This window comes from Artibeus jamaicensis, unplaced genomic scaffold (genome assembly GCF_021234435.1).
Source record: "Artibeus jamaicensis isolate MK-2021 breed Jamaican fruit bat unplaced genomic scaffold, CSHL_Jam_final contig_797, whole genome shotgun sequence".
Taxonomy (NCBI): domain Eukaryota; kingdom Metazoa; phylum Chordata; class Mammalia; order Chiroptera; family Phyllostomidae; genus Artibeus; species Artibeus jamaicensis.
Genome location: NW_026521977.1, coordinates 1273060 through 1288647, shown reverse-complemented (window position 1 = coordinate 1288647; position 15588 = coordinate 1273060). Strand labels below are relative to the sequence as shown.

Genomic DNA, 15588 nt, shown 5'->3' with positions numbered 1-15588 from the left:
TGAAATGGTGTCTATCTAGAAAAATCTGCATCATGAATTACCAAAGTTTATTAAAATGTTACAGAAAATAGCAGTTAACATTCTCAAAAGATTGAACTAAATATTTATGCTTAGTAATAGATCACAGAGAGACTTACATTAGGTACATCCCTGTTCACAACAGTCTTCAAAATTTCTATCCATTCTGTCAGGTTCTGTTGGTTTATCAGCTCCAGGGGTAGTGTATACTAAATTAAAATCAAGTATTAATTTTTAAATCCTTACAAAAGAAAATTATACTTTCTTTTATTCTACACAATACCTACAAAAAGTATTTCATTCAATCCACATTTCTTGTTTTTAGTACACAGGCAAATTCAGTTAGTTACCTGTACTGGAGAATTGTGGCAATGACAGGGGACACCCTTATCTTTTCCCCAAATTACTGGAAATATATCTTATTTTCACCGTAAGATATGATATTTACTATGGATTTCTTATGAACATTTTTTTAATCAAGGTAAGGAATTTCAATTCCAGAATTCTTAGTTTTATTTAAAGCAAGAAGAACATCCTTAAAGATGGCTACAGGCCTGTCTTTTCCAGTAAGAGTTAAATCACAGAAGGCGATTTCTGACTGTTATCCATTCTTGCATTCTTAAAATAAATCCTCTCTCTCTTTTGTTTTTTAGTGTGTGGGGGGGGGCAGTGGTGGTAAAGTACTCTCTTTAAAATATATATATATTATTTATTTATTTTTAGAGAGAAGGGAAGGGAAGGAGAAAGGGTGGGAGAGAAACATCAACGTGTGGTTGCCTCTCATGCATCCATCCCCTACTGGGGACCTGGCCTGCAACCTAGGCATGTGCCCTAACTGGGAATTGAACCTCGGAACCTTTGCTTCACAGGCCCGTGCTCAATTCAATGAGCTACACCAGCCAGGGCCAAAATCCTCTCTCTTAATAGGTTCATAAAATCAATATCCTATTTAGGATTTTAGGACATATTTTCACAAATGAGAAGGGGCTATACTTGTATTTTACTAAGGTATGCTAGTCTCAAAAAATTTGTTGTGGAGATATTATGCCCTATGCCCTAAAATAATTTACAAAAAGAAATTATTTTTAGTCTAAAAGATGGAGGTTCTACCAGTCGGGGTGGGGGGGGAACAGAAACAGTATATATATGGTCTATCAAAGCACTTTAAAATTAACTGCATAAGAAGGGGCCAATTAAAGTGCCCTTAGGTTAAGAATTAGAGATATTAGGTTATCTTTAAAGATCTAGCAAAGACATGCAAAATCCAACCAAACAAGGGAGTGAGCCAGTTACAGTTTCGGTGGAGGCAAAGTCATAGGTCTATTTAAATGAGATTTAAAAAGTAAGTAAATGCATGAATTGAACCAAAGTCCTGGTAGAAGGAATGAATCCTTCTATGGTTATATGACACAAAAGAACCAAAATCTTAATCCTAATAAAAAACTTGAGGTTTCTTAAGTAATTACATTCACTGAGAATACAGATACAACCATTTCCTTAATGGATAACTTTTACTCCAAAGATTTAGAACAACATACAAAAATGTTGAAGCCCATTATCATGTGCCAGTCAAGCCTACAGTATTAATATTTTTGTGTAATGTAAGCTTAGGAATAGGTTTTGTAATTACTGGGATAATCTATGTATATTTGGCATATCAGGGTACTTGATACAGAAACTATAATCAAGTAACTGATTTCTAGACTTGTGAATTTTTAAGGTGAAAGGTACAAGAAAAAATTTACTAATTTTGTAAATAATATTCGAGGGTTTAAGACAACTTAAGATTGACCATTTATAATTTAAGATTAGACTTGTTTGTGTATTTGGGTAAGTATGCTTGGTTATACTTTTAACATACTTATAATTTTGGCAATTTATATTTGACTAGCAAATCATCCACTCAATCTAGATACACCAGCTTTTTATACTAAAAAAAACAAATTATAAAAATTACCTGAACAAGAGCATAGAAGATCTTGAAAATCTGTTTCTGAATAAGAACAGACTGATCAGACTGATCGGGAAGAAGCTGAATAAAACGGTCCTTTAGCAGGGGCAGGAAATGCTGCATTGCTGCTACCAATGGACTCCGCTCCTCTGGTTTCTTGTACCTTTGGGTAGGAATACAAACTAATTCTGTAAGAATTTACTTCTTCACTTCACAATTTTATTTATAGATGACATTTACATTTACTTGTTTATACAAATAAAAGCAAATAAATAAAAACCTACTCTGCAACCAAAAGCAACTTTAGAAAAACCTCAAATAATAAAAGAATATATAAAATTGACTCAGCATTTATCATCAGGTCATAAGCTTCAAGGCCCCATTAGTATCCTGTTTTCTATAGCTGAGGAAATGGAGGCACAGGCAAGGCAACTAACTACCTTCCCCCAAATACACCATCTAGGTATGAATCTCAGCAGTCAAGATCCAGGGTCTGCCCTCTTAACCACTTCACTATGTTATTCCTAATTCTGAAGACTGAATGAATAACTGAAGAGCTACAATGATTTGGCTTTTAAACATTAGCAGCCAACAGATATAAAATCAATTATATTTTATCATCCTTAAGTAATTTACATTTTACTAATTAAGGTAGAGTGACATATATAAAGTAGAAAAATATTGTACTTCTAAAAGCATTATAAACCAGCAGTTTTTTAAACAACCCATTTGGCAACAAAACCCAACCTCAGCAGGCTACTTAGGATCTTCATTTATTCCATTTGGAGTAAATATTCACACATTTTATAGCCAATATAATAATAATGTGTTTTATTATTGAGTGTTGGTGTAGATTTAAAAAACTTCTCCAAGATCTGTTTATTTGAATGTTCCTTATTTTCGTCATAAAAGTTACACATAAAATCCACATAGTAACTTTTAATTATTCAGTTTCCTGAAGCTCCCAGCTACCACTGTGAGAGAAACATCTTGTTTTAATACTCAAAAAAGGGTAAAAATTTTCCCTTTGTCAATGTCAGATAACATTTACAAAAGATAAAAGGTATGTTATACCTTTTTCAAATTAGGAGAAAATATAATTATACTCAGTCCCTTTTCCCCCACTCTCCAAAGAGCTAATCAGTTGCCAAGATAAAAAGGTGTGAAAAAGCAATTCTACTTTTAGCAAAAATTTATTTTACTATTTAAGAAAAACTTTGTAAAGAGATTCTCACATATCACTGTGAAAACAGTCTATATAAGGAAGTAAAAAAAAAAAAAAGCAAGTACACTGCCTAACAAGAAAGATATCAGAGAATGACAGCATTAACACATATTGAGACTAGATTTCATAATATGTATGCCTCTGACTTTATTTCTAAATTAGTAAAGAATACTGAAAATGTCCATAGTAAGAATAAGGCCTGGATACAGCAATATGCATAATACATTAGCAATGTTTTTCTTAGTTGACATATCTTTTAAACAACAACAGTACAAAACCACTGAGGGTATGTAAATCAGCAAATAGGCAATTAACACTGTTGCACACATGAAGAGCTTGTGCACTTGACTCATATCCACGTGAGGTATAGAGAGAAATCCAGTTTGGATTTATGACTGCCACATACACACATAAAAGACTGTGATAAGCTATAAAAGGTATATAATACAATCCACAATACAGTAAATTGTTATCACTGCTTTTAAAATAGCATAGTTTGGTAAATGATAACTAATTTCTTGCCAGTGTCTCTGAGCTTCAGAATTGCCAAACACAGGAAGTTTTCTAGCATCTGAATAAGAATTAAGAGAAATAGTCCATTGTACCGTTAGTCTTATTAAGACAACAGTTGTCATCAAAGCACCATTTCTCCATATTTATTCAAATTCAAGGAGAAAAAAAAAATGGGACCAGTGCCAGGATACTTTCAACATACAGTCACTTCTTTTCTTGATCAGAGAATGTTGCCAATTCTTTGGAATTAGGAGTTTGGTAGGATTTTAAATGATGTTTCATTTCCAAATAGTTAAATATTGATTTTTAAAAACGTCTATGAAGAAGTAGCAATATTTTTAACTTAGGATAGTTAACAATGGGTTTATCTGGATGTAACCTCATCCTATAGAAAAGAGTCCTAATTTGCTGAATGGTGATCTTCAACTGTAAAATGGGGAGGTACCTAATTTTACTGAGTCCTTAATGGTTAAAGATATTATCTGAGACTCTTCTTGTACAGTAAAGAAGGTTCTTTGTTAACTTTTCCATCCTGCTGCCCGCTGCACAATGAGCTTCATGCCTGCAGCTGGTTCCAAAAAAGGGCCTGTGCCTTCACCACGCGGCACAGTGCCCCTCTGGCCTTCCATCTTCGCTCGTTGCTGGTACAGATTTCAATAGCAACATTACATAATATGTATAATGTGAACCTTATTTCCTTCCTAAAATCCAAAAAATACTGAATTTTGAATCACATTTTGCTCCAAGATTATGGGTAACGAATTGCTAATCTGAGACATTCTCACTTATGGATCCCTTAGCATTTAGCTGGATTGTTGAAAGGTCTGTGGCTTTATTTCAAAAGAGAAATTAAATAATTGAATTTTTAGTATAGAACTATGAAAAAAATAACTCCAGCTTCCATTATTAAGGAGTCAGTAGGCATAATAGCTTTGCAAAATACAAAGTAGTGTTAAAGAAGTCATTATTCTAAATTTTTTAAAGATTTTATTTTATTTTTAGAGAGAGAGGAAGGGAAAGAGAAGAGAAACATCATTGTGTGGTTGCCTCTCACATGCCCCCTACTGGGGGCCTGGCCAGCAACCCAGGCATGTGCCTGGGATCAAACTGACCCTTTGGTTTACAGTCCCACACTCACTCTACTGAGCTACAGCAGCCAGTGCAAGAAGTCATTATTCTAAAAAGCACAGCTTTTTTTTTTTTTTTTTAGATTAGGTTATCTAAAAGGCATTAAGTTGGTTTTCTTTTTACCAGAATCCAGGTTTATCTACTGGTAGACATTCTGAATAGTAAAAATGTACTTAAGAATTGCAAATCTGCCCTAGCTGGACCACTGACTAACAACTGAAAGGTTGTGGTTTGTTTCCCAAGTCAGGGCACATGCCCAGGCTGCAGGCTCATGCCTCGTCTGGTCCAGGCACATACAATCCTGGGTCCATGCACCTAACAGAGGCAACCAATATATGCTTCTCTCACACAGAGAAACACACATAAGTTTCTGTCCCTTTCTCTCTCAAAAAAAGAAGAAAGGAAGGAAAGAAGGAAGGAAGGAAGGAAGGAAGGAAGGAAGGAAGGAAGGAAGGAAGGAAGGAAGGAAGGAAGGAAGGAAGGAAGGAAGGAAGGGAGGGAGAAAGAAAATTAAAATTAAAATTAAAATTAAAAAAAAAAAGTCCTTGGTGTGAATTTTAAAAAAGAGAATTGAATATCTGAGTACATTTTTAAAAAGCTTATTCTTTTTTGCTATTGGGTGAAATGAAAGCCAAAGTTAGTTGCCAAGAATAAAAAACACCAAGAGAAATGTTCACATAAATAATGACTGAGACTATTAAACAAAATTGGCAGATGATTTTAAATATTTTAATGTACTGAGAAAATATACCTAGTACATACATTTTAAAAAGTTATCTGTACATGTCTTTGAGTTGATAAAACAAAGCCATGTGCACTCTCCAATCTGATTATACAAACTATAATAATTATTGACAATAGTCCCTTTTAACAATAAAGGTGAGAACTATATTACGTACCCCTACCCCTCTCCATTTATTCAACCCAAGTTGATCACCCACATCAAGAGTTTGAATACCTACTTATGCTAGACATTCTCTCCTACTTTCCTCTCTACGTTGAGTAGAGGACTAGAAGTTGGGTGGTACTAGTTGCTAATCTAAGATAATTGGTATAAAAGTAATTTATGGTAGGAAACAAATTACTATTCCATAAGACTAAGTTCCTGAACTTGTGAAAATGTATCAATAAAAGCTCCACTACAAGGCTACAGCGTGTCAATCTGGTGAGCCATGTTGATAGGAAATTCTTAAATACTAGATCATAACTTTCTGTTAAAAAAAAAAAGAAAGAAAAAAAAACTTCAATAGTCTACCAGTATCTAAAAGATCACATCCAAATTTCGCATGACATTCAAAATCCTCTTTAGCATAGTCCCAATTTTAAAGTCCAAAAATTTCCCCCAAACCTTCAACAAAAATTATCCATACTATAGTAGTGTCCTCAGTACCCACTAAAGACAAAGGCTCATTTCCACCTCTGTACCTTTCGTTTTGTTCACACTACTCCATTTGCTGTGACTTGCCTTCCTCTTCAAGTGCTCCTGCTGTGCTCCTTCAACTGACAAGTATTTCCTGAGGATCTATGCTCCTGAAGGCCACCACAACTTCCAATTTCGCCAAGAATTTTCTTAGAACTGCTTTAGTCCACACAGATCCCTTGTGAATACCTTGTGCTCCACAATAAAACAATGGCTAAAAATGAACTGGAATTCCAATACTGTAGCAGCCTCCTGCGTCTCCCATTAAAAAAATCCCTGTCAAACTCTCTCCTGCTAAGATTATAAGACAGAAGAGACTTGGACCGCCTCAATGACAATACAGCTTATTATTGTTATTCTCTCTCATTTTAGTCACTCACTTACCAGAACTACAACAACTGGCACTCTGACAGGGGTTGGAGCAACAGCTGGAACATTCCTTAGCAGGAAGATGGGTAGCTGGTGGGAACACAAGAAAACACCAGTACCAATGCTGTAAATGGTATATTTCTCTCTCCTGCTCAGAACAAATGCAGCAGTTCATCAGCAACTTTGAGATGGGATCCAAAAATGGTATCAGAGGCTAACTACAAGCACCATAATTACAAGGATCACAATGGCATCTGTGTGGCTGGTAGGACTGGGAATAAAGCCACCATCGTGGTTTAAGTGTTCCTTAACTCTTCCTCATAATTTTCTAATGCCAAAACTTTCATATACCTATCAATTTCATTACTTTCACCACACACACACATACACGAGATAACCCCTCTGAGATTTGACTTATTACTTTCAGAGCTACATACCTCAACTTCCAAGATTATATATTTTTATTATCCCTAGATCCAGATCTAAGATGGTTTCTTGGTTTAAAATAATCTCTTACTAATACTAATATGAACTATAACTTGCTGAAATATGCAAACACTGAAACAGGTGGCTATGAATTCCTTAAAACACAATGATTAAAAATGGTCATGAAATTCCAACATATTTTTAAAAAAATTAGAGATAGGTCCTTGCAAGTTATCAAGATCCCAAATTAAGATAAAAATTCACAGAAAGCCAAAAGCAATAAAGAGCTCTAATGCTCAATGTACTATGATTCCCTTCACATTTAAAAAATAAAAACAAAAAACAAACATCTTTATCACCCCATATTGAGAAGTTAGATAACTGATTTTTTAAATAGGGAAACATGATTTTTTTAATAAGAAAAAAAGGACACAAATAGTTTATTAGTTGAATCAACAGAAGAGACTGCAGAATTAAAATAAAAATGCTATTTCAAAAAGAGAACACAATTAAAATATAATTTTAATATATTAGGTTGGCCAAAATGTCCACATGGTTTTTTCCATAAAAGACACATTTTTCACTTTTACCAATAACTTTACTGATTTGGATATTTTGAGTATGTTGGCTATCTCCCACATGGTATAACATTGATTGTTCTCAATTAATGTCTCGATGAGATTGCTCTCAACTTCAACTGGTCTACCCAACAGTAGAGCATCATCCAGTGAGAACTCTCCAGCACAAAACTCAAAAACCACTCAACACATTCGATCAGTCATAGTACCTTCTCCACACACTACACAAAGCTTTTTGCATTTGTCATTTTTACCTTTCTTGAAATAATAAAGCACAATATGCTGAAAGTGTTGCTTATTTTCTTCCACCTTCTATATTTAAACAGCTGTACAAAAATTCACCAATTTTGATAAGCTTTTTTCTAAATGCATGCTGTCTCAATACAATTTATCAAAATTGTTTCGAATAAAGTTAAAGACAACTAAGTGCTACTAAAGTGATCTTATGGAAAAAAATCAAACGAACTTTCTGGCCAACCCAATATATACCAAAAGTAATTTTAGATGTTCAATCAAATTTGCTTATATTTTCCAAACTTTTCCCATTTCTCAAAATGCTGTAGGAATTGAAAGAGACACTTACTCATAATTTTTCACAAGCTGATAAAGGCAAAGAAGAATTCCTAGCCAACAAGCACTGTTATCAGACTGAAGATAAAAGCCAATCTTGTCCACAATGGCAGTCCAGCGACTTGGGTAATCATGTTTGATGATATGATGAATACATGTAGTAAGCTGTACCCTAAAAGTCAGAAATAAACAATGAGGAAGAAATGCCACCTAAGTGAAATTTTACTAACTCAAAAACAAACAAACAAACAAACAAACAAACAAACAAACCGAAAAAGGCACTTCAGACAAAAGTAAGTTAATCAGCGAAACTCTATGTTCCTACTATTTCAAAGAACAAGAGTATAATATAAATTATATAACATTTTGTAGTTTTCTTTACCCTCTTTCATCTGAACACACAGTTTCACAAATTTTACATGAAGTTTAAAAGGTTTTGGTTTTATAAATGTACAATTCAATTACAGTACAAAAATAAAACAAAAAAACCCTACTGTTACACCATTTGTTAAGTTTTCTGCCATAAAAATGACAGGTTTGCATGTTCTGAAAAGGCCCTCTTCCATGCCCTCCCAAAACCCCCACAAGTTATATACCTGTAAAATGAACAAGTTTTATACATACATACATACATACATACATACATACATACATACCTGATGAGCTCAGGAGAATGAATAATGGCCTCTACAATATTTTCTCGAATACAATGTCGATCTTCTTCTGGAATAGTATAAGGGGATATATCCCGTGATGCTGTTTCTCGATCTGGCCAATACTGCGTTACCATATTTTTCAAATAGATAACACCTGAAATATAAGTTAATGCAGTCTATTATTATAAAAATCGACCATCAAACACAAATTTAATACTTACCTACAGTAGTCACCCACAAAGATTTTTATTAAAGAGACTAAAGTAACTTTGCAAATAAACACACTACACATTAAACTGTTTAGACCTTTTATATCACATTTATTCATAACACTTTTTATCCTATTTTCTATAGGAAAATTAGATTAGTTTTAACAATTTAAAACTATATGTTATTTATTTATTTTTAGAGAGGGGAGGGGAAGGAGAAAATAAGCAATGTGTGGTTGCTTCTCACACCTCCCCTACTGTGGACCTGGCCTGAAACACAGGCATGGGCCCTGGACTGGAAATGGAACAGTGACCCTTTGATTTGCAGGCTGGCACTCAATCCACTGAATCATACTAGCCAGCATTTAACAAATAAATTTTTCTAAATGAAGCCTCCAAAGACAAAACCAGCTATACATACCAATATATTCTACAGTTAAAATCACTCTTACATAGTAAATGTTTGTGCCCACCCTCACCCCCCCAAATTCAGATTGAAATCCTAATCCTCAATGTGATGCTATTACAGCCTTTGGTGCATCATTAGGGTTCTGTCCTCATGAATGAGATTAAAGCCTTTATAATAGAGACCCCAGAGAGCCTGCTCTCCCTCTTCCACTATCTGAGGCTCTGTGAACCAGAAGGTGGGTCTTCTTCAGACACCAAATCTGTCAATGCCTTAACTTTGGACTTCTCAGTCTGCAGAACTGTGAGAAATAAATTTGTTTGTAAATCACCTAGCCTATGGTTTTTTGTTACAGCAGGCCAACTAAGATACAAAGGTTATTTTTATCAGAAAAAGTAGAGTATATCAAGATTCTTGGTCTACAAATCTAAGTAAGCATTTCAATCATATCACAATTACACTGCTTCAAATGCATGTTATTTCATGGAAGAATATGCTATGTTCCAAATTACATATTATTTTCTGTCTGCTATCAAACTGCTATAATGTACACTGCTGGTTAACTCAAACTAAACTAGACTGCTAACAATGCTTTTTATATAGTCCTCTCCCCCCAGATGAAGAGGGTTAAAGAGGGATGAACAGGGAAAGGAAAGCTCAATCACAAATGTATAGGAAAGGGAAATTATTCAAAATTAATTAATTCCTAAATTCTGCAAACACTGGCTCTTCTCTTACCTAGAGTCTGGAACCTATTTAAATAAGGGTAATGAATACAACTCTATAATTTTTATCTTCTACTTTGCTTTATCTTGGAATTAAAATACATCCCATAGTATTTTTTAAAAGATTAAGACTACACATTAAAATACCCTTCAGCAAATGTTTTAAGATAAACTATATCTACCATAAACAACACTAAGTATATAGGACTGACATATTTCAGATTGACACAACTTCTAGAATTTTGATTCTTTAGCTCCATAACAGAACGAAGATCAAATAAAGACCTGACACAGCCTCTAAGTATGTCCTTTTCTTGTAATGCACAGAGAAATGGGGTAAACATACTTATTTGTAAAATGCTGGTTTGGTGTTTGTTTGGTCTAACAAGTGAGAACTACACTGCAACAATCTCATGATACTCCATCCAGAAAGAACTCTACTACAGACACAGAATTTTTCAAACTCTAGCAGGTGATACTACCATATGCCATACACTACAAAGTACCATTAAAATATTATAAGGATGTAACTTCTAAATGATTGTTTTTAAATGTTCGACAGTCCCATAGTTTGGTTGCTTCTGGTTCTGTAACACTAAGAAAATATTTCCTAGTACAATTTAAGTTTACTCTACAGATACCCCGGAGTACCAGAAAGATGCATAGGTGAAGTGGGTCGAAGAGCAAATTAAGCCTGAAACACTGCCATAGGCAAAAATGACAAAACTGAAGCTCTTCTACTTAGGAAAGATCATGAGAAAGCAGGGTTCTTTGGAAAACATAGTAATTCTGGGAAAAATAGGAGACCGCAAGAAAAGAGAAGAGAAAATATGAGATGGATGGACTCCATAAAAGAAGCCATAGGCACAATTCTACATGAGCTGACCAGGGCTGTTGAACACAAGATGTTATGGACACCACTTGTACATAGGGTATCAAGGACTCAGAACCACATAACGCATACAATACACATAATCAAGTCTCTAAAATTTGTTAAGGTCCCTCCGAAATGCCAAACACTTTGAAAATCTTAGTAAAAATTTGAGATTCAAAGGCCAAGATTCTTTTTTAAAAATTGTTTAAGGATTTTATTTATTTATTTTTAGAGAGAAGGGAAGGACGGAAGAAAGAGAGGGAGAGAAACATCAATGTGTGGTTGCCTCTTGCACATCTCCTAATGGAGACCTGGCCTGAACCCAAGCATGTGCCCTGACTGGGAACTGAACCGGCAACCCTTCAAGTTCACAGGCTGATACTCAATTCACTGAGCCACACCAGCCAGGGTTCAAAGTCAAAGATTCTTATCTTAAAAATAACCAAATCAGAAAACATCAACTTCATTAGTCAAAAAAGGAACAACAGTTAAAATAATCAATGCAATCGTTTTCTATTTATTTAGAAATTTATAATAAGGTTTACTATTGGTCAGAGTCCAGTTAAGTTACTGTATTTTATAGTTCAACAAATGTCCCATTATTGTGCAATTTACATGCCAATTTAAAAAAATCCTAACAATTAAATTACATTCATTCATTTATTTATTGAGTACCCTTAGGCAATATTTTAGGTTCTGGGGATACAACTGTTAATAAAACAGACCTGAGATTAAACTCTAACAATTAAGAAATAGTTCACTGCACATAGCGCATTATGGTAAATTACTTAGCCATTAAAATTTAATTTTTGCCATCACTGGTGTGACTCACCTGCCCATGGTCCTGCAAAGTAAAGGTTTTACTAGTTTGACTCCTGGTCAGGGCACATGCCTGGGTTGTAGGTCCCATCCCCAGTTGCAGTGAATATGAGAGGCAGCTAATTGATGTTTCTCTCCCTCTCTTCCTCCCTTTCCCTCTGTCTAAAAATAAATAAAATCTTTAATATATATCTAGATAACTTTTGAGACTAACTCTATGTAAAATAAAAGTGCTCACTATACACCAAAGAAAGCAGAAAAAGTTATTCGTTAAAACAAAATTTGTATGAAAGAACGAAAGAGCAAGAAATAGCATCAGAATGTTTTTTCTAGAATGATGAAACTATTGGTACTTTATAGTTCCTGTAAAATTTATACATCTGGCAAAGAAATTAAGTAATAAACCATAAAGATGTAAAGTGTATTACTTTGTAGACTAACATAATAACAGAAGTAGTATGCCATATTTTCATAGACTTTGATAGTGAGGAAATTGCTCAATACCTCACTAAAATCTGAACTAAGAAATAGCACTTTTTAAAATGTTGAAATAAACAACAAATACAAATGGCTGTTAAGGAATAATTGCATATTCAAAGACTCTTAAAAAATTTTTTTATCCTATCCTGAGAACATGTTTTCATTGCCTTTAGAGAAAGAGGGAGAGAAGAAGGGAGAAAGAAAAACATCAATTCAAGAGAGAAGCATCAATTGGTTGCCTCCTGCATGTGTCTGGAGGGGGGTAGTAAGCGCCCAGACTGGGAATTGAACCCACAACCCTTCCACTAAGGGATGATGCTCCAACCAAGCCAAACTGTCAAGGGCTAAACAAAGAATCTTTCAATAAACCCCACTGGTTTTTCTTTCCAGTTTCTCTTTTAATTCAATGAAATGTTACATTCCTTTAAACTCTGCCACCAAATCTCAAGATACCTGCTATCTGCAGTAAACACATGAAGGAAAATTGATTTTCAGGGAAGAAAATCACTTACAGGGCCACCCCAAGATATTTCTGCTATTCAGAATCTTTTAAACAATAATATTTACATACATTCACGAAAATAATTCAGGAAACTTGCCTGCTTGTCTCACAGGTAAATCCAGTTGTTCCGACATAGTAATCTGAAGCAGTGTCGAAACAAAATTCAGAGACTTGTGTGCCTACAAACAAAAACATACATTTTAAATTTTAGCAAAGATATTCTCAGTACTTCATTCCACTGTTTGGCTGACACAAAAGCCTCTAAGTTGGTCCCAGCCTTATTTCCTGTCACTCACCTACAATAACTCAAAAAAATTTAACATTCTATCTCCTTCAACATTTTGGATTTTTGCATCTGCCTGTACTCTGCTGCACTTTCCATTCACCCCAATTAGCATTCTTAACCTACACCAGTGGCAGCACATCAAAAACAGTATTCTCTGTGATACTTGTTTTTCCAATTCAGTAATAATTTCTCCATAGAAACATTAAATGGCTAGAAACAAGCTAAATCAGTAAAAATTAACCTGAGGGTTTGCTTCAAAGGTGCTAATAATGTTTTATTTCTTAATATGGCTGTGTTAGATTAGTATGCTCAGTTTGTAAAAATTAATCAACTGTACCTATGACCACTTTTCTGTATGGGTATTTTATTTCAATAGAAAGTTAAAAATCAGTAACTTTAAACATTCAATAAAAGTAGGATATAAACTATATAATGATAATTTAATAAATACATTGATAAGCATAGGCAGTGCAACATACACAGAAAATAAAACACATCGAAAACATTAAGTTATCTCTAGGGTGGTGTGATTACAGAGGAGTAATTCTTTTTTCTTGGAAAAAAAAATTGGGGGGGTTGGCTGGAATGGGAGTAAAAGACAGAAAACTGTACTTGAAAAATAATTAAATAAAAAATTTATTTTATTGTTGTTCGATGGAGTGATTTATATACTTTTTATTTTCCAAAATTTATACTCTGAACCTGGGTCACTTTCATTAACACTACAAATGGTACTTAATGATTCCTAAATCTGTCATATTTGCTTCTAACATTTTTTTCTTTATCTATCTTTAGAGGGGAGGGGAAGGGAAGGAGAGAGGGAGAGAAACATCAATGTATGGTTGCCTCTCGTGTGTCCCCTGCTGGGAACTGGCCTGCAACCCAGGCATGTGCATGACTGGGAATCAAACTGTGGTTGTTTGGTTCGCAGGGCCACGCTCAATCCACTGAGCTACACCAGTCAGGGCTTGCTTCTAACATTTTCATTTTTTTAATTTTTATTTATTTATTTTTAGAGAGAGAAGGGAGGGAGAAAAAAGGGGGAGAAACATCAATGCCGCAAAGACTGGTTGCCTCATGTGACCCAAGGAGACTGAACCTGCCAACTCAAGGCATGTACCCTGACCTGGAATCAAACCTGCAACCTTTCCTAACCAACTGAGCCACACCTGTCATAGCTGCTTGTAACATTTTTTAAAGGAACTGAACCTTCAAGTTAAATTCCCTTCTTATATGTTTTCTCAGTATCACTCCTTCTCCCCCAATTTAAGCACCACCTGTTATGTCATCTCCTCCTTCCAGCCCATGTTTTAGTATTTTTCTGCACACATTTACATGAACAGTGATTTTTATTTTGGTTTCTTCTTTACAGCCTCCCTGTTCCCACAAACTCTGTTTAAACATTCTCCAAAACAAAAATTTCCCTTTGGAAGCCCTGGCTGGTGTAGCTCAGTGGATTGAGCGCAGGCCTGTGAACCAGAGGATTGAGGTTCGATTCCCAGCAGGGCACATGCCTGGGTTGCAGGCCAGTTCCCAGCAGGGGACACACGAGAGGCAACCATACATTGATATTTCCCTCCCTATCTCCTTCCTTTCCCTTCTAAAGATAAATAAATAAAATCTAAAACAAAAAAATTTCCCTTTGGATATAAAAAAGTTCTTCCATATTAGGTGGCACTAGAGTGACACTTTATTCATTCAGTCACTCCTAATATTATTCATGTAGGTGTTCTTGGTGTAAGACACCATGCCAGGAGCTATGAATACAGGGTTGAACAAAACAAATGAGGCTTTATGACTTTGTGGAAACAATAATTTAATGAAGGAAAACAAGATAAATAGCTAATTGCAATAAAGTATAATGAAGAAGTAAAGTATACAATGGAAGAATCAAAAGAATCTCCTAAAATTTAATATAATCTAGAATACCCCTAAAAGGAGAATCTCTTAAATTTAAGACCTGGAGAGGAGTAATTAAGTGGATGAAGGGGAAGTATTTGCCCTTTCCAGTGCTCTAAATAGATCTGAACAGTTAACCACACTGTTTCCTGAAACACCATTCCATCTACGCAATTCATAGCTCACTTTTCCTGGTCCTTTCTCAGGCTCCTTTGCTGGTTTCTCATCCTATTTAATCTATAAATGCTAGATAGAACCTGGTGCTAGGACTCAACTCATAGGGTGTCTGTCTTTTCCATTCCCCAGCTGATTTTATCCAACCCATCTGTAAACAAAAAATCAAATATATTCCAAATCATTCTAACAGATCTATTTAACATCTTTACCTTCATCTTACTCCTCACTTTTATGTTCAATGCATCTTTCCCCCTAAAAGCTGTGGCCCTTATTTCCTTGCACCACTTTATCAATATCCTCAGTTACTCATGGCTAAAACCTGAACATTATTTTTAATACTTTCCTCTTCAATACAAG

The 15588-nt window shown here is 34.8% G+C and overlaps 1 protein-coding gene across 2 annotated transcripts in view; it reads right to left on the bottom strand.

Annotated features, from left to right (window-relative positions):
- IPO7 (importin 7) overlaps positions 1-15588 on the bottom strand; it is a 64983-nt gene that overhangs the window by 33619 nt on the left and 15776 nt on the right. The window contains exons 2-6 of one of the 2 annotated variants that reach the window (XM_037133793.2): positions 12967-13048; positions 8855-9008; positions 8212-8370; positions 1976-2132; positions 138-227 (exon numbers count right to left, since the gene is read on the bottom strand). In XM_037133793.2, coding sequence (XP_036989688.1) covers positions 138-227; positions 1976-2132; positions 8212-8370; positions 8855-9008; positions 12967-13048 — 642 coding nt within the window. The remainder of the gene's footprint in view (positions 1-137; positions 228-1975; positions 2133-8211; positions 8371-8854; positions 9009-12966; positions 13049-15588) is intronic. The other variant, XM_037133794.2, reaches the window with a different exon arrangement.